At 36.3% G+C, this 25,348-nt stretch overlaps 1 protein-coding gene and 1 pseudogene across 5 annotated transcripts in view; one reads left to right on the top strand and one right to left on the bottom strand.

Annotated features, from left to right (window-relative positions):
- Positions 1-25,348, bottom strand: part of RABEP1 (rabaptin, RAB GTPase binding effector protein 1) — an 89,233-nt gene that overhangs the window by 37,094 nt on the left and 26,791 nt on the right. For all 5 annotated transcript variants that reach the window (XM_065908532.1, XM_065908537.1, XM_065908535.1 and 2 more), the window contains exons 3-6: positions 10,205-10,408; positions 8,269-8,429; positions 5,016-5,135; positions 618-753 (exon numbers count right to left, since the gene is read on the bottom strand). In XM_065908532.1, the coding sequence (XP_065764604.1) occupies positions 618-753; positions 5,016-5,135; positions 8,269-8,429; positions 10,205-10,408 (621 nt within the window). The remainder of the gene's footprint in view (positions 1-617; positions 754-5,015; positions 5,136-8,268; positions 8,430-10,204; positions 10,409-25,348) is intronic.
- LOC136149399 (NADH dehydrogenase [ubiquinone] flavoprotein 2, mitochondrial pseudogene) lies at positions 12,849-24,407 on the top strand (annotated as a pseudogene).

The raw sequence follows: 25,348 nt of genomic DNA, 5'->3' as shown, positions 1-25,348 counted from the left end.
ATCTCAGGTATATAAGATTCATTAGAAGAATTAAAAACAAATGTATATCTTAATGGGAAAGGATAAGTCTATTTCTCCTACCCTGAAAAACAGAGTCAATTTCTGCATCACTCTGCTACTAGGTTAGCAAAATAAAAATTATCTCTTATAAACAGGGGTGTTAAGAACACCAGAATATACCACCTGCCCTATCTCCCATTTTCACTTTTGCCAATTCATTTCCATCAAAATAGGTCTGGGGCAAAGCAGTTTAAGCAGAAATTCCCTATTCCCTGTCTGCCCAGAGCTTATGACCTGTGAGTTCTTACTGGGGTCCTAGAGAAACAAGAAGCCACCAACAATCCAAATACCTTTTCAAACCAACTGTAAACTAACGTGTCAGACTGGCATTTTGGAATTTGTTACTGTTATTAATCAATACCAATTTTACTTACATAGTTCTCTTAGAGACTGAGATTAAACATATAAAGTGTGTGTGTGTGTGTGTGTGTGTGTGTGTGTGTGTGTGTGTGTGTGTGTGTGTGTGTGTGTGTGTGTGTGTGTGTGTGTGTGTGTGTGTGTGTGTGTGTGTGTGTGTGTGTGTGTGTGTGTGTGTGTGTGTGTGTGTGTGTATTTACCTTCATGCAATTCTTTCCGAAGTTTCTCAGCATCTTCCTGTAAAACGGATTTCTGAGTATTCAAAACAGCTACGTACATCTCTAGATCAGTCCTACAAGATTTCTCAGCTTCCAGATAATGATTCAGCTCTTTCACCTGAAAAAGATGCAATTCTATTAAACTAAAACTTCCAACAGTTTCTACCTTAGGCATAATATTCTGGGGTTGTCTTGAAAGAAAATTACATTTATATTTACATAAATTTAAATTTACCACCCAGTTTACAAAACAAACACATACTTACTATAGAAAACTAGGAAAATAATATTTTCCCAGCTCAGTCATGTCTGATTGTTTGCAACCCCATGGACTATACAGTCCATGGAGTTCTCCAGGCCAGAACACTGGAGTGGGTAGCTATTCCCTTCTCCAGGGGATCTTCCCAAACCAGGGATCGAACCCAGGTCTCCCGCATTGCAGGAGGATTCTTTACCAGTTGAGCCACCAGGGAAGCCCAAGAATATTGGAGTGGGTAACCTATCCTTTCTCCAGCAGATCTTCCTGACCCAGGAATTGAACCGGGGTCTCCTGCACTGCAGGATTCTTCACCAACTGGGCTACCAGGGATGCCCGGGAAAATAACATAATTGACAATAATTAATAGTAAGCATTATCCATAATCATCACCAAAGTATATATGCAATTGAGATTACACATAACATCTTTGTACCTAGCTTTTAAAAAGGTGGTTCCAAACTCTACTCCCTGAGCAACACACACATGTGCTCATTTTATCACATATTCAGTGAACCCAGGTTACTGAGGTTTTATTTTTTATTTTTGTTGTTTTTAATCAGTGTATTTCCTAAAGATAAACATGGTGTCATACTCTTTTAAGTTTGCTTTTCTTCGATTTCTGGCAAGATAATTCCAAATGCCTTAAATTTGCAATAAGGAAACATTTTCATAGGCATAAATTCATGAAAAAAAAAGGGGGAAGTCGTGACAGAAAAAATAAACTCATACCATAATGAACAGAAACTTGAAGGCAAGTGCAGAGTACTTTTAAAAATCACATCATTTTTTAAGTGTCTTATTTCTATTAAATAATTAACTACAATATTCAAGTACTAACAATATAGTCTAATGTCTGAAACAATATCAATAACCAAAATAAACTGTAATCTTGCCCCATGTAAGAATCACTTGCTCTACCTTCCCTTACAAATTGTCAATCCTAAATTTTGGCTATGTAACTTTCACCTTTTTCAAATGGTTATGTCTCATTCCACTTTCAAGGTCATATTTATGCCTTTTATCTTCCCATTTCTCCAACTTGAAATAGCTGGCTGATCTGTTTTCAGTAATCTTCACTCCTAGACCATTAGGTCACGGACCAAAATGATTATTTAAGCTGCCGCTAAAGGCTGTGAGCCAATCAGAAATGCACTAATCAAGCATGACAAAGGGCTGATTTCTCATCAGGCACTTTCCCTATCACCTGGAGAGGTGGTAATTCAGTTGAGGGGTGGTAATTCAGTTGAGGGTAAAGGAAATTCAGTATGTCCAATATGTTACTGCTTTCCCATTTTTAAAAAATCAGTTTCACCACTTTCTTTCCAGTTGCTATGCCTCATTTCTTTACTGTGTCTTACTGTATTATCTAGGACCACAGAAGCAGTCTGAACAAAATCAATGAGCACGAGTTTCCTCATATTGCTCCTGTCATTAACAGTAAGGTTGCTAAACATTCACCATGATTTTGAGGTTTGCTGAAGGTTTGATAAAGAGCCCTTTATTTATTATTCAGTTCAGTTCAGTTGCTCAGTCGTGTCCGACTCTTTGCGACCCCGTGAATTGCAGCACACCAGGCCTCCCTGTCCATCACCAACTCCCGGAGTTTACTCAAACTCATGTCCATCGAGTCGATGATGCCATCCAGCCATCTCATCCTCTGTCGTCCCCTTTTCCTCCTGCCCCCAATCCCTCCCAGCATCAGGGTCTTTTCAAATGAGTCAACTCTTCGCATGAGGTGGCCAAAATATTTATTGTTACAGGGTGTTTAAATTTATCAAATGCCTTTCTAAATCTAAGATGACTATATTACGTTTCTCCTATAATCTCTTTATGTGGTACACAAAAATAATAGGTTTTCTGGTGATATATCACCCTAAATTACTGGAAAGATCTCCTCCACTTTTTTCCCTGGCCACACGCTGCACCAAGTGGCATGTGGAATCATAGTTCCCTGACCCGGGATCAAACCTGTGCCCCCAGCATTAGGAACACAATTTTAACCACTAGACTACCAGGGAAGCCCCAGGACAATCCCTTTTTGATCGTGGTACCTTTTTAGCATTTTTTTAGTTACTCTGCTGAAAAACTGTTTCTGTATTCTTAAATGAGATAGATCTACAATTTTTTTGTTAATACTTTTTAGTGAGTTTGTTTCTAATAAAGTTATATAAGTCTCATAAAATGAGTTGAGAGTTTTCCCTCTTTTTCTATTCTCAAACACAGTTTGTAAAATATAAGGATTCTTTTTCCAAGAGGTTTGAAAAAACTTGCCTGCAAAACTAATTGAGTCTAATATCTCTGGGAGGAAAGGAAACAGGAATAAAGGAGATTCCGACTATAAACTCACTTTCTTTAATAGGTATTAACTACATCGGCTTTCCTATTATACCTTGAGACAATATTGGTTAATTATTTCTTATTAGAAAATTTTTCATCAATCTTATTTCATTTCAAATTTATTGCTGTGACATTGTTCATAGTATTTATTATTTTTAAGTCTCAACTGATTTGTAGTTATTTCCCTGCTTCATTTCTAATGGTTTAAGTCTTTTTGGTTTTTTTTCCTGATTAGTCTTATCAGGTTGACATTTTTCCATTTTCTTGTTTTTCCATTTTTTTTTCCATTATATTTACATTCTCAATTTTCCTTTTGCTTTTCTACTTCACTAATTTCTGTTCTTATCTGCATCACTTCCTTCCATTCGTACTGTTTGTACTATTGTTCTTTTAGATTCTTGAGTAAAAAAATAAAATCACCCTAAATATTTTACAATTCCCTTTCCCATATGAGTTAATTTTTTTCATTTCCAGACATTTTACCTTAACTATATTTTATTGTAAATAATTAATAACCCATTGTCAGAGATTTGGATTTGCATAACAAATCTTCAAAATAAAATTACTTTTTCTTTGTGACAATGAAAAGTATAATGTACCTAAAAATAACAACACTTTATTCCATGCACTATCCTCTTAACTACTATGCTCTACTACTGTATAAAATAGTCTTTCTCCTAAGGACAGGATTCTGTGTCTATCACATCTAAATTACTAACCAAGTTGCTCAAAACTCCTATATCCCTACTAATATTTTTTTTCTGATTGCATTATCATATGCTAAAGGACAATTTAAATCATCTACTATGATTGTGAATAATTCTCCTTTTAATTGTCACTTTTTAGTTTACATATTTCAAAGTTGTCTAAATGCGTTCAGGTGTATGACTGTCATATCTTATTGATGGATTATAAATTAAAAAAGGTCCCTCTTTATCTCTATTAATTCTTTTTTCCTTTCATCCTGCTTCATAAATGCTGTATCAACTTTCTTTTGATTAGCATTTACGAGGCATAGCTTTAAATATCTCTTTTTCTCAATATTACCTTATAGTTTTATTTTAGGTTTGTCTCTTACAAGCAATATAAATTTATATTACATTATAAATTTAAAATCCAGTCTCTTTTGGTAGGTAATTATCAGCTTACACTTACTAGAATTACTGATACACATCCATTTCTACACTCCTACATTTTTTTCTACACTCCTATATAGTCCTTTTGATTACTACCTCTAAATTTTTTTTCTTTCCTACTTTTTAAATTAATTATTAAAATGTTTGACAATTCCTTTCCCATGAGTTAATTTTTTTCATTTTCAGACATTATACCTTCACTACATTTTATTGTAGATAATACCCTGTGGCCAGAGATTTAGATCTGCATAACAGCAAATCTTGGTTTTTTTCTATTGGGTCTTTACAGCCAACAAATCCAGCTGTATTACAGCTACGTAATTTCTAAAAGATCGATTCTAGGGCTGATGTCAGGAAACAAAGTCACCTTTGAACAACTTATTTTCCTTCAAAACGAGTGATACTCATTTTGATAAGAAGATAAACACTGACTACATAACGAAACAGCACAAGCAACACTATTGTCATTATTTTAAATATCCATAAAGGCAAAATCATCTCCAAGCATTTTCCTGCATTTTAAAGAAAGCAAGATTCTGACAATACATAGTCTAAATTACAGTTTTTACTCCCTCAGTATTCTAATTTTGCTCAAAGCATAAGGGTAGAACTTTGGCTCCAAGCAAATGGATTACAACTTTTCACAACCTTTGAGGCCTCCAGCTCTTTAATCTTGTCTTCAGCCTCTGTCAGTTTATCTTTCAAAGCTGCAATTTCCTTCTCCATAGGCATCACAACAGACCGAAGTTTTTCAGCATCCTCTTGGGCCTGTTAAAAAGAATTAAATGCCACAACTTACCGATTTATCACTTTTCTAAGAAATAATAAGCTAGCAGACACTGTATGAGCACTCACAAAACTGAACCATATCTTACTCTTAAATGCTGCATTACTTTGAATGTGAAGTCATAATCACAGCTTTATCAAATATTTCATTTAGAATTCAGGAATAAGTAGGAAGATGTATTCACTATGACAAACTTGAATTTTTTGTTTGTTTTGGAAAGTGAAAGCAGGTTTATTTAGACAGATTATACATTCCATAGACAGAATGTGGTCGTCTCAGAAAGTGAGAGCAACCATAAATGTGACTTTTTAACTAGTTGAGTAACTGAGATGAAAATAAAGATATATATATATATGTGTGTATATATATAAACGCATATAATAAATACTTTAATTTTTGTAATTCTGGTTACGAAATTTTAAAAACCATAATCTCTTACAAATACAGAAAGGACTAATTTTCTAACATAAAAATAGAACATTTATTTCCTAAAATATTAGAAAATTATATTTCTATAAAAGGGCTTCAACCTAAATTTTTAAACAGAATATTATCATTTTACTTTTGACATCTAAATGAAACAAACTCAAAGAATAACCCCTAAAGCCATGGTGTTTACCATCCTTCATTCTCAAAAACACAGATTAAAAGCAAACATCCATAAACTAATAAATTGGTAAGAAACTTAATTTTCACTTTACACACATACGTTATTTATACAGAAACAAAGACCGACTCAAAAAGTTCACTTTTTCCCTTCTAGTGAAAATTAAAATTAATCTTCTTCACTGAATTTAAACCAATCCAAGCTTATCCTAAAGTGCTTGTGATAGGGAAAATATTACCTATGCAGAAACGTTTGAGTGAAGATTAAAAAAACAATTGATATCTCTCAGAAAAGAGTGACATACTTTGTTTGCCAGTGCTTGCAAAGTCATTTCATCATTTATTTTATTTTGAATTAAGTCCAGTTAGGAAAAGATATGTGAGCTTAAAATATCTTCAGTCAAGGCTAATTTGGGATGTTTATAGAGATCTGCTGGTAAAAATCACCAGGGGAAAAAAAGGAGAAAAGCAATGAAGAATGTAATACAGATTGAGTCATTTATTAATGCAAAGATGACTTCACAATTCTAAGTGACACATATCAAAAAAAGAAACTTTTAAAGATGACTTTTTTAAATGACAGAAAGGTCAATAGAAACAAATCTAAGACACTATCACAGCCAAGAGAAACCTAAGAATCATGACTGAATGTAATATGGTATCCTGGATGTGATTTTGAAACAGAAAAAAAGAACTTGGGTAAAAACTAACGAAATCTGAATACAAAGAAAGGACTTTTAGTTAAAAATAACCAATACAGATTTATTAACTGTGACAAATCTAAGATACTAATATTAAGATGTTAACAGGGGAAACTGGGAGTGAAGGATATGGGAACTCTTAAGTTTCAGTTTTTTAATAAATCAAAAACTGTTCTAAAAAATAATGTTTATTTTAAAAAATAAAAAAAATTTTTAAAGGATAAAAAGTGGACTGTGGAAATTATGATTATGAATATACTGCTGGTGTTATTGTTTAGTTGCTAAGTCATATCCGACTCTTTCACGACCCCATGGACTGTAGCCCACTAGGCTCCTCTGTCCATGGAATTTTCCAGGCAAGAGTACTGGAGTGGGTTGCCATTTCCTTCTCCAGGGGATCTTTTTGACCCAGGGATCAAATCCATATCTCTTGCATTGGCAGGCGGATTGTTTACCACTGAGCCACCAGGGATGTCTCTTATGAATATATTAGAAAAATGAAAAAGAAAACTATCCTCATGTGAATGGTACTGTGGCTCAGAATAAAATATCTAGTCATAGCATTAACTATAAATTCATCTCAAAAGCCTTGAGAGAACTGAAGACTGTCTACTGTGGCTAACTATGGTAGATGACTAAGTGACTAGTGATCATGAAGACATTGTTAGACCCTCATGAAGAAGCTGAATTACAATCTTCTCCTGAAATAAGACAATGAAAATAGCTATTCCTCAAGGTACAGGCTTTTGTTCTAGGTGTTGAGTTCTCATATGATTTTTACATTATAAAAAAAAATTAAATAAACTTCTAAATACATAATAGTAGTCCTTGTATGAACAAAGATTATGGTTAATTCAACTGAAAATTAAAAATCAAATTCTAATTACTATCTTATATGTGATTTCAAATATACATATGTATATAAATTAAGAAAGCAAAAGTTCCTATAATGGTCTACATGGGAAAAGAATCTTAAATTTAAAAAGTGGATATCTGAATATGCATAACTGATTCACTCTACTGTACACCTGAAACTAACATTGTAAATAACTATACACCAATAAAAAATTTTTTTAATTGAAAAATAAAAGTTTACATAATCAAACTGGCCAAAAAGTTTTTTAAATTTTCTCAATGATAAAATGTTCCATCTTCTATTTTAGTTGCTCTATCTTCAGAATCTAAAATGTTCAAGCATAATATGCAGTATATACATGACACTGGAACCAAAGTATATTGACAAAGAAGGAAAACTTAACACCTATTCTCAAGCTTCAGTTGAGACCAAGCAACAACATTCATTCAAGCAATATTACTAAGCACCTATGAGCGAGACACTACCCTAAGCGTTTAGGATACACAATAAACAAAGACTCCTACCCTCATGAAGCTCACATTCTAGTGAGAAGGAAAAGGCAGCAGACAGTAAACATATCAAAAAGGAGAACTCTGTGTACATTATAAGGAAATAAGTGCAATAGAAAAAGAAAAATCAGAATAAGATCCGAGCAAGTTGTGGTAGGTGGGGGAGGGAGATGGGCAGGTTGCAATGTCAAATGGGGTGGTCAGGACAGGCCTCATGAGGTGGAAGCAACTGGACAAAGATTTGAAGAAGGTGAGAGAGTTAGCCATATGTGGGGGAAGGTCACCAAATTATTTAGTACTCTATTTAGGTCTGTGTCCAAATAATTTCTCTAACAGAAAACAAAACAGAAAAATTTCTATTACCGTAATAATATTAGTTAAAGCATTACCACAAACATATTTGGATTCAAATATTTCTACAAATGAATACATTCCTCCATACCTTTTTCATTTCATTTTCTAAATTTTCCTCCTCTTGACCTTCAGACAGCCTTCTCCTTAAATCAGCTATTTCCCTCTCTGCAGATTCTCGATACTGTGCCCACTGTGTTCGCTCCTGCTCCAGCCTAAGGTGGAACTGGTGCTCATAGTCACGAACTGTTTCTACAAAACATCACCAAATATTTCATGTCTAAGCATTCTGGAAAAAATGAGCTGGCACACTAAAATTTTAAAAGTAGTTATATAAAGAATGTAAGCAAGCCTAGTTTCTGGAAATATTTTTAATTCACTAAAAACACTAAACTAACATTTCCAGTTCTCACTACACATAGAAGTTTTCCTAAGGACTTTAAATCATCTCTAATCTTCAGAATAAACCTGTGCCACATATTATTTTATAGATGAGAAAAAGCTTAGGGAAGGTTAAATACTCTGGCCAATGTCTCGTAACTAGAAAGAAACAGAGCTAGAATTTAAACCTAAGACCAATTCTAAAATCTACGTTCTTAGATAAAACTGTATGACTACCAAGACAAACATAACATGTTGTTCCAATACAACTACATATATGAAAGTGTGAGAAAAGGGACATAATGTTTTACTATAGACCAAGATTCTAAAGTGAGACACAAATTCCATAAAATCTTTATAAAATAACTATCTTCAAGACAATCTTAAAACGTGCTAAACACCGCTGGTTGTCCATTAATTTCCACTCTTTTTTCTTTCTAATAAAACCCCAAATTTGTTCCAGAAATCAATGGCCCAATTTTAAATCTAGAATTTCTACATGTCTTGGTAGTTATGTGTAACCAGAAACCTCTATAAACTGGGGGGTGAGGGAGGGAGGGCAAGGGGGAAATATGCTGAAGATTTCTAGAAAATCTTTGCTTTACTGAGGTGGAGGAGCAATCATTTTTTTCAGCCTCAAGGTAAAATGAAGTTGAAAACTACATGCTAAGGATGAAGAAATAGAAGAACTGAAGGAGTCTAGGACACTGATGATATCAGGAACCGCTGTACCCAGCCCTAGATTACCTACCTACGAACTTCTCCTGTGAGAAAATAAACTCTTATTTGGGCAAGCTGCTATGGTGGGTTGTAACATAAGGATCAGAGTAATTCCTAGATGATAGCCAAACACTCAGAAACAATGCTAGTCTTACTTGCCTTCTTATAAATAGTACTAGGGCAACAATGACACATAACTGCAAAGACAGGGAAAAAAGTAACCACTGTTTCACATTTATATAATTAACTAAACTAATTTCAGAAACTCAAAGATTCAGGAGGCAGCTTATATCATTATCATATTTTCAGAAATGCAAGAAGTAATTAAGTATGGGACTTCCCAGGTGGCGCTAACAGCTGATAGAGATTAAACCACTACTCTTCCTTTAGATCTACGGCCACCAGCAAGAAGCTCATAAAGCCTGTTCTAACTCAGGCCACTCTACCTCACAGACTGAGTGAAAATTTCACATAAAAATCCAAATTTTTCTTTAAAATGTAAAAATACGGCAACACTGGACTTGATGGAACTAACAAGTATAAATAGTAACTTTACTCTTTGCATGGGAGGTCTCTCCAGCACGCTTCCTTTGCCCATACAACTTCATTCACTGACATTACTGGCCTGTCTCCTGTAAGAGAATCCGTTTTGAAGCCTGTTTTAAATCTTATAATGAACTATAGTTTTCATTTGTAACACTCTCATCATAATTCTCCATCATTAAATTTGTTAAAGATACAGATGATACACCCCGTTTACGATTTCACTGGCTTCCCTTTTATTTTGAACATGACAGTACATCTTAGAGACAGTAATACATAAAAGCCAAAAATGAAACTCAGGATATATTTTAAGACCTTCTGCAAATGTCCTCAGGCATCAGAATCAGTTATCTTAGAAAATCATAAAATAAAATTGTCTTTACCTTTCATAACAGCCTGAAGTGAAGCAACTTCTTCTCTCCACTGTCTCTTCACTTCATCTATAGCTTCTTGCTTGGTATTCTCAGACACCGTGGCAATGGCCTTGATGTTTTCCATCTCTGCTTGGGCTTCCCACAACTGTGTCCGAAGATGTCCCAAATCATCTTGTGCAGCTTGTAGAACTGCATTTTGCCTCTTCAGATCCTCTGGGGCAAAAAAGTAAAAGACTTTCCATTAATGAAAAGTTCACCTTTATTAGGCTGACATTCCAACAAAGAAATAAAGCATGAAGTTTATAATGTTAACATTCCAATGAAGAAATTAAGCATTACATTTTTAAATGTTGACTTAGGAAATGAAATCATTTTAATAATTAAGGTATAAGGTATGCTGGGTTTCACAAATCAATTAATTATTAACTATGTAACCAAAGAGTGATTAAAGCCATACTTTTAGAGCTAAACTGAGGCTCTTCCACTTATTGGCTAAATAAACTTATTTAAACTTTCTGGTCTCAATTTCCACATCTACAAAACTGGAATAAAAATAACCACCCAGAAAGTTGTTTTAATGATAAAACAATTTATTGAAACACAATTTAAGAAATGGTTGAGGACTTCCCTGGTGGAAAAGAGAAATGGAAGCCAGAGTACATGGCAGCTACTAGGTTAAGGCTTTTTTAAATTTGGGATTAATTTTTCAGCACCCCTTTACTACACTTCCCTTGTGGCTCAGCTGGTAAAGAAACCGCCTGCAATACAGAAGACCTGGGTTTGATCCTTGGGTTGGGAAGATACCCTGGTGAATGGAATGGCTACCCACTCCAGTATTCTGGCCTAGAAAATTCCACGGACTGTATATAGTTCATGGAGTCGTAAAGAGTCAGACACGACTGAGCGACTTTCACTTACAATATCTTAAATATAGAGTTGATCTAATGTGCCTACTACACGATTTAAGCCTAAACAGCACAACTGTTTGCCCAAATTGACTTCAAAAAAAGATAAACAACAGTATATGTGGGTGCTCTGTTTTCTTACACCAAACCACTTTTTCATTTTTTTAAAGTCCTTCTCTGTATCATGGATAGAAAATGGTGAGTATTCATCTATAGCTCCCTATTAACAGAGAGGTTGGACATCTCTTCATATATTTATTAGTGACCAGTATTTCCTCTTTAGTGCTTTTACCTGTGATTTCTGATGAATTTTTCTTCTAATTTGGGATATTTTACATATACTGGATATTAGTCTTATTTTATCTTACAAAACTTTTCCCAGTCTGCTGTTGTTTGTCTCAACTTTTTTTTTTTAAGTCTTTTGCCATCTAATGTTATAAAAAATATTTATGCAGAAGAACTTCTCATTTTTGCAAAATCATCAATTGCATTTACAGAGCACAATAACTACCTCAACCAGTGGAAAAATAAGATCTAAGACTACCACTAACCTGCTGTGTAACTTTAAGGAATCACATGGCCCTAAAGCCAGAATAACGGGAACACGTGTCTGCATAAATGTCTAAGTACTTGAAAAAATCAAATAGATAAATCAATTATAGAACTTTTAAATGTCGTAAAGATATTCAATATTATCAAACAACCATAAGAATTAACTAACAATTTGGCAGTTCAAGTAACAGGAAAAAAACTAGTCATACTAATGTTAAGTGAAGTCATTTAAGAAATCTGTACTCTCTCAACGTCAGTTTCACATCATTTTGTCACCACTATTAAAATATCTTGAAACATTAGCCAGAGGCAGGTATAAGAACATTAGCTGCAGAAAGTAACTATCTAAAGCATCTTGAAGGCAAGCTGGATATCTAAGAAACACTGGTAGGTGTGTGACTGGGAATGACCAAGAAATTTGAGTAAAGACGTAAACACATGAAACCACTGAAGGTGTGTGTATGCGGGTGTGTGTATCAACACTCTAAGTGCTATTTCATAAAATGTGAAATAAAAAGCATTATTTCTGGAATAGCTTATCAATTTCTGAGAAATTAATACAATTCTGTCAAGGCTGCAGTTTATATACTTAACACCTCCTCATGCTAATTATCCCCGCTACTTCTGACTTACCGAAAATTATATAGGGCTATTCACTACCAAGTTGTCACTATGAATAGAAAACCTTCAAATAAATATTAAACCTAAATACAAATTTTGGCACGTTTTCTCAGAGTTAAAAGCAGTGTAGAGACCCTGGAGGAAGAGTAGATCAAATTTCATTCCTGACTTACTTTGTAAATATTTAGATAAGACATAGGTTATTTATTATATATGATATATAATATATACATTAAATATATATGTATGTGTATTTTTTTTTTTTTTATAGTACATCAATTTTATTTACCAATCTAGGCAGCCAGGGGATGGAAGGATATACAACGTGGAATAAACACATTCATACCAGGATGAGGAATGCTGGAGGAGACACAGCTTTTTAACATTAAAAATGTATAAAATATTTAGCAAAAGTTACAGAAAACAGAGCAAACAAGCACGTTTATTTTGTTAGAAAATCCCGCTTTCCTGGGCTTTGCTGATGTGCTCCTGTCTGTGAAGGTGCTTGTTCCTGCCCCGGCGTCCCCTTCCTGAGGGAAGGGCAGAAATACCGATTTGCGGCCCTGTCCCCAAGGATGGCAGGTGTCCCTCTGAATGACTGTCCCTGGGTCCACACGGCTGCCTGGAGTATGTGTATATTTAAACCAGAAAACAAACAGAACTTAAAAAATTTTTTGTAACAAAGCATTTCAAATATGGTAGCCAACAGCACAAGCTATTAATAAAGAACAATTTCTTTTGCATGTATAATTATGAAGATTTTCAAACAAACTCAAGAGTATTGTGTTACAATAATCTTCCACTACCTATCACCAATTATCAACATTTTGCCATTTATTTCAACTATCTTTTCTTAAAAGTAAGTCTCAGAAACTGTATTACATCATCTAACACACTACACACGCATCTCTAAAAACATGGGTACTTTCTTATATAAACAGTGTCACTGTCACAGCTAACAATTGCTTGATATAATCTTATACTCAGTGAAATTTCTCCAACTGCCACAAAAATGTCTTTTTGAAAATTTGTTTGGATTAGGACCTAAACAAGACACTTCATTTGATAATACTAATACTTTATAAAATATTTCATGGAAACAAGTATAAAGAAGTATAAAGAATTCTATAGTGGATACCTATTACTTAGCTTAATAATTTTTATATTATTGTCCTATCTGCTTCAATTCCTTTTTAACCTTAAGAAATAAAACATTACAAATACACTATTCAGAGGTAATAATGATCAGGAATTTGGAGTTATTATTACCATGCATATGTTACACCTTTATATTTTACACCAATACTGTCTATGCAATACCACAGTATGAATAGATCAGCTATTACAGTTCACGGGCATTCAGCTGTGAGCCGGGAATCTACTTTTTCTATACAGATCTTCCCCTTGTTCTAAACCCTTGCCCCAGTCTCCCCAATTTTATAATGCTATGTCATATATCAAATTTCCACATAAATGAGGGTCTGATTATGAAGTCTCTATTCTATAAGTATGGCCTATTTGTCTATTCTCATACCAATAATAAACTGTTTAATACAGCATTATTTATAACATTTAGCCTACTCTTCCATATGCCTAACATTTCCCACAGTAAATAATTTTAAAAGCCCATCACAGTTTTGAATAAAGTGGAGGGATGGACCTGCCTTCCCAGATATTAAAATGATTATTAAAGCCTCATGTACCAATCATTCAGACCCAGTCACCATACAGCCACAGGCAATCTTGTCCCAACTACCAGTTTGCGTTCTACAACTTACTATTTTGAGGTAAGTACCAGATATTTTTTTTAATTAATAAACTTTACTTTTAAGAGCAATGTTGGGTTCATAGCAAAACTGAGCTGAAAAGTACTGAGTTCCCATAAATGCCTTGCCTCCTCAGGTACAACTTCCTGTACTGTTAACATCCCCCACCACAGCAGTACATTAATCACAATCTCTGAACTTACAATGGCACATTCTTGCCAGCTGAAGTCCACAGTTTACATTAGGATACTGTATGATGACATGTAGCCACCACTCTTTACCATACAGAAAAGTTTCACTGCCCTAAAAATCCTCTCTGTATTGCTTAGTCATTTCTCCTATCCTCCTAACCTCTGGCAACCACTTAGCTTTTTTTTTTTTTTTACTGTCTCCATAGTTTTACCTTTTCCAGAAACTCACAGACTGTCATTTCAGGTTGGCTTCTTCCACTTGCTAGTAAACATTCAATTCCTCTATGAATTTTCATAACGTGAGTGCTCATTTCCTTTTCACACTGAGTAATATTCCACTGTATCACAGTGTATCAGCTCATCTACTGAAGGACATCTTGGTGGCTTCCACGTTTGGGCAATTACGAAGAAAGCTGCTATAAACATCTCTGTGCAGGTTTTGCATGGATGTACATTTTCAGTTCATTCAGGTAAACACCAAGGAGCAAAACAGCTGAATCATATGCCAAGAGTATGTTCAGTTTTGTAAGAAACTGCCAAACTGCCTTCTGAAGTGGCTGTACCATTCTGCATTCCCATCAGCAATGAATGAAAGTTCCTGTGGCTCTACCTCAGCAGCTTTGGGTGTTGTCAGTGTTTTATATCTGAGCCATTTTAATAGGTTTGCAGTGATTGCTCATTGTTTTAATATATGCATAGACTTCTGTAACCATAATCACAATCAACTTTGGAACATTTTAATCACCCCATAAAGAAATCCAGTACTCTTTATCACTTCCCCAACCATCTAACTCTATGCAACCACTAATCTACTTTCTATCCCTCAGTTCAGTTCAGTCCTCAGTCATGTCCGACTCTTTGTGACCCCATGGACTGCAGCACACCAGGCTTCCCTGTCCATCACCAACTCCCGGAGCTTGCTCAAGCTCATGCCCATTGAGCCAGTGATGCCATCCAACCATCTCATCCTCTGTCGTCCCCTTCTCCTGCCTTCAATCTTTCTCAGCATCAGGGTTTTTACAAATGAGTCAGTTCTTTGCATCAGGTGGCCAAAGTATTGGAGTTTCACCTTCAGCATCAGTCCTTCCAATGAATATTCAAGGACTGATTTCCTTTAGGATGGACTGGTTGGATCTCCTTGCAGTCCAAGGGACTCTCAAGAGTCTTCTCCAACACCACAGTTCAAAAGCATCCATTCTTCGGCACTCAGCTTTCTTTATAGTCCAACTCTCACGTCCATACATGACTGCCGGAAAAACCATAGCTTTGACTAGACGGACCTTGGTTGGTAATGTCATGTCTCTGCTTTTTAATATGCTGTCTAGGTTGGTCATAGTTTTTCTTCCAAGGAGCAAGCATCTTTTAATTTCATGGCTGCAGTCACCATGTGATTTTGGAGTGATTTTGGAGCCCAAGAAAATCAAGTTTGTCACTGTTTCCACTGCTTCCCCACCTATTTGCCATCAATCGATGGGACCGGATGCCATGACCTTCATTTTTTGAATGCTGAGTTTTAAGAAAGTGTTTTCACTCTCCTCTTTCACTTTCATCAAGAGGCTCTTTAGTTCCTCTTCACTTTCTTTCTATCCCTATCACCTATTCTGAACATTTCATATAAATGGAACCATTCATACTTGTGACTAGCTTCTGTCACTTAGCATCATTCTTTTAAAGTTCATCTATGTTGTAATATAAGTACTTCATTTTTTTTATGGAGGAAAACAAAAACCATTTGTTAATTCACATATTAGTTGGTGGATATTTGGGTTGTTTCTCACTTTTTGACTACTATGAATAATGCTGCTACAGAAATTCACATAGAAGTTTATGCATGGACATGTTTTCCCTTTTCGTATAAATCTAGGAGTGAAATTGTTGGGTCAAATGGTAACTCTTAAGTCTAACCATTTGAGAAAATGAAAGGCTATTTTACAGTTACTAGACCATTTAACATTCCCGTGGCTCAGACGGTAAAGAAATCACCTGCAATGCAGGAGACCTGGGTTCGATCCCTGGGTTGGGAAGATCCCCTGTAGAAGGAAATGGCAACCCACTCCAGCATTCTTGCCTGGGAAATCCCACGGACAGAGGGGCCTAGCAGATATTGTCCATGGGATCACAAAAGAGTTGGACATGACTTAGTGACTAAACAACAACAAAGATAACTATCTACAGGGTTTTTGTGAAGCCCTTTATCAGGTGGAAGATTCCTTCTACTACTAGAGTTTTTATCATAAAAGGGTGTTGAACCATGTCAAATGCTTTGGAGAAGATCCTATTTTGTTTTTTATCCTAATAATGTGGTACATTAACTGATTCTCAGGTGCTGAACCAACTTTATGTTGTTAGGATAAATCCTGTTTAGTCATGCATGGAATTTTTAAAATTTTACTTATTTTTTAATTGAAGGATAATAGCTTTACAAAATTTTTATGTTTTCTGTCAAACCTCAACATGAATCAGCCCTAAGTGTACATGTATCCCCGTCCTCCTGAACCTCCCTCCCATCTCCCGCCCCATCCCACCCCTCTAGGTTGATATATAGCCTGTTTTGAACTTCCTGACACATACAGCAAATTCCCATTGGCTATCTGTTTTACATATGGTAATGTAAGTTTCCATGTCACTCTCTCCATACATCTCACCCTCTCCTCCCCTCTCCCCGTGTCCATAAGTCTGTTCTCTATGTCTGTTTCTCCACTGCTGCCCTGTGTAATTCTTTTTATGTGCTGTTGAATTTGGCTTGCCAGTATTTTGCTGAGGATTTATGTAGCTATATTGGGATACTGGTCTGTAATTTCTTGGTTTTGCTTTCTGCTTGTGATGTCCATACTGTTTTGATATCAGGATAATACTAGCCTCATAAAATGAGTATGCAAGTGCTTCTGTCTACTATGCATGCTCAGTTGCTTCAGTCATGTCCGACTCTGCAACCACATAAAACTGGAGCCCACCAAGCTCTTCTGTCCACGGGATCTTCCAGCAAGAAAACTGGAGAGAGTTGCCATTTCCTTCTCCAGGGGATCTTCTCAACCCAGGGATCAAACCCGTATGTCTTATGTCTCCTATGTCTCCTGCATTGACAGGCCAGTTCTTTACCTCTAGTGCCACCTGGGAAGCCCCTCTTCTACTATAATATCACTTCATGGTAAATAGATGGGGAAACAGACTTTATTTTTGGGGGGCTCCAAAATCACTGCAGATGATGGCTGCAGCCATGAAATTAAAAGACACTTGCTCCTTGAAAGGAAAGCTATGACAAACCTAGACAGCATATTAAAAAGCAGAAACATCACTTTGCTGACAAAGGTTTGTCTAGTCAAAGCTATGGCTTTTCCAGTAGTCATGTATGGATGTGAGAGTTGGACCATAAAGAAAGTTGAATGCCAAAGAATTGATGCTTTTGAATTGTGGTGTTGGGGAAAACTCTTGAGAGTCCTTTGGACTGCAAGGAGATCAAACCCGTCAATCCTGAAGGAAATCAACCCGGAATACTCATTGGAAGGACTGAAGCTGAAGCTCCAATACTTTGGCCACCTGATGCGAAGAACTGACTCATTGGAAAAGACCCTGATGCTGGGAAAGAATGAAGGCGGGAGGAGAAGGGGACAACAGAGGATGAGATGGTTGTATGGCATCACTGACTCAATGGACATGAGCTTGAGCAAGCTCCGGGAGTTGGTGATAGACAGGGAAGCCTGGCGTGCTGCAGTCCATGAGGTCGCAGAGTCGGACACGACTGAGTGACTGAACTGAATATATATATATATATAGGCTGCACAGGGGTTAGCTGCAGCAAGCAGTATCTTTCGGTTGTGGCATGCATGATCTAGTTCCCTCATAAGGGATCAAGCCCAAGCCCCCTGAATTGGAAGCAGTGAATCAGGAGGGCAATTCCCTTTCTGTCTACTTTTAGGAGAGTTAGAGAAGAATTAGTGTTAATTCTTTGAACATACGGTAAACTTCACTACTTAAGCCATCTGAGCCTCAGCTTTTCTTTTCATTTTGGTGGGGCGGGGGGCAGTTTTTTTAATTACAAACTCAACCTCTTTATTTTCTACGTGTCCAATTTAGATTTTCCACTTCTTCAGTCAGTTTTGGTGCTTGTATTTTTCTAGGAATTCACCCACTTCCTCATTCATAGTATTCCCTTTTACTTTTTTAAATTTCTGTAAGGTCAATATTCATTTACTGGCCAATCTAGCTAAACATTTATCAACTTGTTGCTCTTTCCACAGAAAGCAGTAATAGTTTCACCAATTTTCTATTCTGTATTTCACTGATTTTTACTCTAATCCTTATTCTTTCTTTCTACTTGCTTTAGGCTTCATTAACACTTCTTCCAGTGTTATAAAGTGAAAGAGTAGATTACTGATTTGAAATATTTAATCTTTAATACAAGCATTTATAGTTACATATGTCTAAGGACTGATGCAGCTGCATTTCATAAGGATTGGCATGGCATGTCTACAATTCCATTTATCTCGAAGTATTTTCTAATTTTCTTCATGATTTCTTCTTTCAGCTATTGATAACTCAGGAGTAGATCACCAAATTTCCACATATTTGTGAGTTTCCCAAATTTCATTCCATTGTGATCAGAGAGCAAACACTGTATTATCAATCCTTTTATACTTAATCCTCTATTTCCTTGTTGATCTCATTATTCTACTCATTAATGAAAGTGGAGTACTAAAAAAATATAATCTTACTGTAAAACTGTATTTTTCTCCTTTCATTTCTGTCAGCTTGTTTCCTGTATTGTGGGATTCTGTAGTTAGATGTGTATGTAACTATTTTGTCTTCCTGATGGATTGGCCCTTATATGTGGAATCTAAAATATGAAACAAATGAACTTATTTACACAACAGACTCAGTACATAGAAAACAAATGTATAGTTACTAAAGGGGACAGGTGGTGGGGAAGGGATAAATTAGGAGTTTCGGATTAGCAGATGCAAACCACTATACATAAAATAAACAACAAGGTCCTACTGTATAACACGGAACTATATTCAATATCCTGTAATAAACCAAAATGGAAAAGATCATGAAAAAGAATATACATGTATAACTGAATCACTTTGTTGTATACCAAAAACACAACACTATAAATCAACTATACTTGAGTTAACTTTTTTTAATTTTTAAAAATATAGTGCTACGATGAACACTCATCTTTTCAAAGTACATCCAAAACATGTGCTTTTGATTTTATTGAGCTTAACTCAACTTCACTTTCCATTTCTATTGTTCTATTTCTTGTATTCTCTTTGAGTTCACTTTTTCTAGCTTTTGAAGTTGAACATTTAGATCACTTAGTTTCACTTTCTTACACCCTCACATTTTTTAATAAACTAATTTTAATAAATGTTTTTAAAGTTATAAGCTTACTTGCAAAATACTGTTTTAGCTGCATTCCACAAATATCTTCATTGTATTCTAAGTAGTTTACAGTCTTCATTATGATTTCCTCTTTAACTCATGAACAATAGGAAGGCATTCTTAGTTTCCAAAGTTTTTTTTAAAAATTTACATTGTTTAAAATCTTTCTAACTGCATTAGGTAAGAAAATATGATAAGTAGCTTGACATTTAAAATATGTAAAGTATTCCTTTGAGATATACATAATATTTTAAGTGCTCCTTATGATCCACACTTATGGCAGAAAGTGAAGAACTAAAGAGCCTCTTGATGAAAGTGAAAGAGGAGAGTGAAAAAGTTGGCTTAAAACTTCAACATTCAGAAAACAAAGATCATGACATCTGGTCCCATCACGGCAAATAGATGGGGAAACAGTGGAAACAGGGACAGACTTTATTTTTTTGGGCTCCAAAATCACTGCAGATGGTGACTGCAGCCATGAAATTAAAAGACGCAAAATAAAAAAATTTTAAAAATTTTAAAAAATTACAAAACCCACTGAAAAATAAAAAAATAAAAAATAAATAAAATAAATAAATAAATAAATAAAAAAGAAATTAAAAGACGCTTGCTCCTTGGAAGAAAAACTATGACAATCCTAGATAACATATTAAAAAGCAGAGACATTACTTTGCCAGCAAAAGTCCATCTAGTCAAAGCTATGGTTTTTCCAGTATTCATGTATGGATGTGAGAGTTGGACTATAAAGAAAGCTGAGCTCCAAAGAATTGATGGTTTTGAACTGTGGTGTTGGAGAAGACTCTTAAAAGCCCCATGGACTGCAAGGAGACCCAACCAGTCCATCCTAAAGGAAATCAGTCCTGAATATTCATTGGAAGGACTGATGCTGAAGCTGAAACTCCAATACTTTGGCCATCTGATGCAAAGAACTGATTCATTTGAAAAGACCCTGATGCTGGGAAAGACTGAAGGGGGGAGGAGAAGGGGACGACAGAGGATGAGATGGTTGCATGGCATCACCGACTCAATGGACATAGTTTGAGTAAACCCCGGGAACTGGTGATGAACAGGGAGGCCTGGCGTGCGGCAGTCCATGAGGTCATAGAGTTGGACACGACTAAGCAACTGAACTGATCATTTCAGTTGCTCAGTCGTGTCCGACTCTTTGCGACCCCATGAATTGCAGCACACCAGGCCTCCCTGATGAATATAAAAGACTGTATTTTTTGGTTTCCTGGGTACATCCTTGCTAGCTTTTTAAAATTTCATTGCTCAAAGCTGTTATATCTTTAAAGTATAAATTTACTATTATTTACCCTGCTTGGTACTCCATACTTATGTTGAAGATACACTTCTGTTTCTTAATGCTTGAAAAATTCCAGTCATTATCTCCTAAAATATTCTTTACTATTCCCTCCATTCTCTTCTCCTGCAATTCTTTTTACGTATCTTCCTAAACCAAGCTTTTAATTATTGCTCTGGTTAGTTGGCATCAGAGCTTTATATAAGTAATGACCATGTACAAAATCGTTCTGAACACCACTAGAAAATTTCACTGTCTTCTGGTGATTAACATGAGCTCTATTTCTACTATTCTCCTTCAAATTGAGAACTCTATGGCCTTTTGTTTGATTCCTTGTGTAACAGGCTCTTACTCATTGCTCAAAACTGAGGATTTCCAAAACACAAACACTGTTGCAGTGCCAAGCTTTGTACTGAAACTGGTTAAAGGGGAAACCTAAATCAAAAACTGCTTTCTGAAAGTTAAATCCCTTTTTCAATCTCAGCAGAAAAGTAACAGAATTTTAAGTATTTATAACATTCCCAGTTGATGTCAGCTGAGAAAAGAATGAGTGTTAAGGCAGGAAAAGGCAGTAAGGGGAGCCAGGAAGTAATACTCCTGTTAGTACTTCTCATTACTATTTGCACTTCTATTTCAGCCACTGTCCAAATAAATGAAAGCACAGCTATTACAACACCAAAGCAAAAGCTATTCTAATTGGGAAAAATACCAATATTTGGACTTCCGAGGTTATTGTGACCTGATCTGCTGAAAGATAAAACATACAAAGACTACTGAACACAACAAAACCATGACTTACACTGTTACCCTCGGTGAAAATCATAGAAGACTAGATTTATACTTCATGCAACAAGATGAGCGGCTGCTTTAGAGGACATCTTTGAATTTGTATAGGCAAAGACATCCATAAACTAAATCAACCTCTACCTTTTACACATTGTGCAATTTCTTTAGAAATGACACTAAAAACTCTCAAAAAGAATCACAATATTCCTTTTGAAATTCATAAAAATTTAACTCACCTATTTTCTATGGCTAGTTTAAGTTCACTGAGAACTTCAGATAGTAAAGATACAAAAATACACATACAGATTATTTACTGGGTCTAGATTTATTCAAAGCAATTTTAATATACCAGGTATGTTTTTGAACAAACCCACATTCAAAACTGCTTAGATATAAAACTGCAATTGATAATGTATTTCAGAAATGAGTTTCTTAGTCATTTTCATTTTTTCAGAATTTTATAGAAAAGGCAATTTTATAATTTCAGAAAAGATAAGGAAAATTATACTTTCTTGAAGATAAAAACCATCTCATTCATCCCAACCTCCACAGTGTCTTGCAGACTACCACCATGTCTAGATAGGAACACTAGCTTTCCCATGTCCTTGTCAGTCTATGAAGAAAAATTAACAGGGAACAGCCAGCCCTCCTGCAACCCATGAGAAAACCATCCAATTCCACACCAGTGAATAAACCTTTCCAAGGCAAGGGCTGAATTCTGTGAGCCCTAGCAACTTTCCATCCTATAGAACAATGACTTTCAAACTGTTTTTACCATGATTCATACCAAAAAATATATTTTATCACACAACTCTATACATATATGTGTATATGTAACTGAAACAGAAAATTTTGTTCAATTATAGTAACTTAGCCTTACCAGGTAAATAATGTGCTCTGTTATTTTCCATTGTATTTCTTTTCAAAAAACTGCTGGTCACAACCCATTCAATTCTACTATCCATCAAAGAGCTACAACCTAGTCTGAATAACACCACTCCAGGACGGTGGTTTTCAAAGTGAGTTACATGTACCTGAGCGGGTACGCAAAGATCTTCCAAGGGATTCAGAGCCACATGGTATTTTAAAGGAATCAAATTCTAGATCCTCAACTTCCATAAAAATCTTTCCTAAAACAGAGAGGTGTTTATGTGTAAATTCTTCTTGCACCTCCCTTTTCTTAATACCCTTCTACCTACATAGCAAATGAAAGGCTTTCAACTATCCTGAGTTTTACTATAGTTCACTGCTTTATTGGACTTCCCTGGTGGCTCAGATGGTAAAGCATCTACCTACAATGCGGGAGACCCAGGTCCAATCCCTGGGTCGGGAAGATCTCCTGGAGAAGGAAATGGCAACCCACTCCAGTAATCTTGCCTGGAAAATCCCATGGACGGAGGAGCCTGGTAGCGCTACAATCCATGGGTTCACAAAGAGTCGGATACAACTGAGTGACTTCACTTTCCTCACTTTCACTGCCTTATTGTGTAAAAACTCCACTGTCAGTAACAAAGTGAATGACTTGTAACTGGGTAACACATCTTTTGGCAGGTCACACGGATGGCACTAGTGGTAAAGAACCCATCTGCCAATGCAGGAAACATAAGAGACATGGCTTCAGTCCTTGGGATGGGAAGATCCTCGCGAGGAGGGCATGGCAACCCACTCCAGTATTCATGCCTGGAGAATCCCATAGACAGAGGAGCCTGGTGGTCTACAGTCCATGGGGTCACAGAGTCAGACATGACTGAAGCAACTTAGCATGCATGAACGCATGGACTGCAAAGTCTACTTCAACAAAACTGAAAGAAGACCTATTGGAGTTCTCAGTCTATAAAATAAAATTGAAGCTAGAGAACTGGGTGATTGAACACATAATTCAGAAAGAGTTAAGAGAAATTCACTCTCCGCGGTGCTACGGGCCCGCGCGGCCAGCCTCGCCGCCCACTGGGGAAAACATATAAGAAACCTGCATAAGACAGCTGTTCAGAATGGAGCTGGAGGAGCCTTATTTGTGCACAGAGATACTCCTGAGAATAACCCAGAAACTCCATTTGATTTCACACCAGAAAATTATAAGAGGATAGAGGCCATTGTGAAAAACTACCCGAAAGGGCATAAAGCAGCAGCTGTGCTTCCAGTTCTGGATTTAGCTCAGAGACAGAATGGATGGCTGCCCATCTCTGCTATGAACAAGGTTGCAGAAATTTTACAAGTACCTCCAATGAGAGTGTATGAAGTAGCAACTTTTTATACAATGTATAATGGAAAGTCTGTTGGAAAGTATCACATTCAAGTCTGCACTACTATGCCTTGCATGCTCCGAAACTCAGACAGCATACTGGAAGCCATTCAGAAAAAACTTGGAATAAAGGTTGGAGAGACTACACCTGACAAACTTTTCACTCTTATAGAAGTGGAATGTTTAGGGGCCTGTGTAAATGCACCAATGGTTCAAATAAATGACAACTACTATGAGGATCTGACACCTAAAGATATTGAAGAAATTATTGATGAACTCAAGGCTGGCAAAATCCCCAAACCTGGGCCAAGGAGTGGACGCTTCTCCTGTGAGCCAGCTGGAGGTCTTACCTCTTTGACTGAACCACCGAAAGGACCTGGGTTTGGTGTGCAAGCAGGTCTTTAATTTATATCCAGCTGTAAATATGTCAGTGGAGAAATAAAATATGAATCTCCTATCTACCTAAACTTTTTATATTACTTGTTCATTTCCATCTGTGTACACCTTGCTTGTAACCTAGCAACTTACAGCTGTTAAGTATCACGTCAGAACTTCAGAGCATCATTTTCAACTGCCTGTTCACTTGTCAATATTAGGGTACTGTGGAATAAAAATTCTGTCAAATTTCAAAAAAAAAAAAAAAGAAAGAAACACAAATTCTCAGTCTCCAGCCCAACATACTATGTTCCAGCAAGTTTTCTGGGTGATTTTTATCCACTTTAGAGTCTGAAAGCTGCTGGTCTATACTAGAGCATCTATTCCCAAAATATGATGTGCATCTGAATTACCTGTAGAGCTCCTTAAAACATCAACTGCTATAGACTCTAATTACAGAGTGTCAGATTCAGTAAGTCCGGGGTAGCTTCCACAATTTTTCGTTTCTAACAAGTTCCCCAGGAGATTATTAATGAGATGCTGCTCTTTCACAATCACATTCTGAGAATCACTCACTGGTCTAGAGGGCTCTAGAAACCATATCTATACCTTCCTATGTCAATATCCAAAATGTAAACCCTTCCCGTCATCCTTCAGAGTAGGTTTCCCTCATGATATGCTCTCACACATTTGCCTTATACACTTTGTCCATTTGCCTTATACACTTTGCTTTTTTTGAGGACTCAGCAGAGTCTGGCAGGGACATGAAATCAAAGCCATTGCAAGATGTCATCTCAGAGCATTGTGGGTCAGGAAGATCCCCTGGAGAAGGGAGAAGCTACCTACTCCAGTATTCCTGGGCTTCTCTGGTGGCTCAGATGGTAAGGAATCTGCCTGCAATGCAGGAGACCTGGGTTCAGTCCCTGGGTCGGGAAGATCCACTGGAAGAGGGCAAGGCAACCCACTCCAGTATTCTTGCCTGGAGAATCCCACGAACAGAGGAGCCTGGCAGGCTACAGTCCATGGG

This window comes from Muntiacus reevesi, chromosome 18 (genome assembly GCF_963930625.1).
Source record: "Muntiacus reevesi chromosome 18, mMunRee1.1, whole genome shotgun sequence".
NCBI classification, from domain to species: domain Eukaryota; kingdom Metazoa; phylum Chordata; class Mammalia; order Artiodactyla; family Cervidae; genus Muntiacus; species Muntiacus reevesi.
Note: the sequence above shows the minus strand (reverse complement) of the source record. Positions and strands in the feature narration are given on the sequence as shown.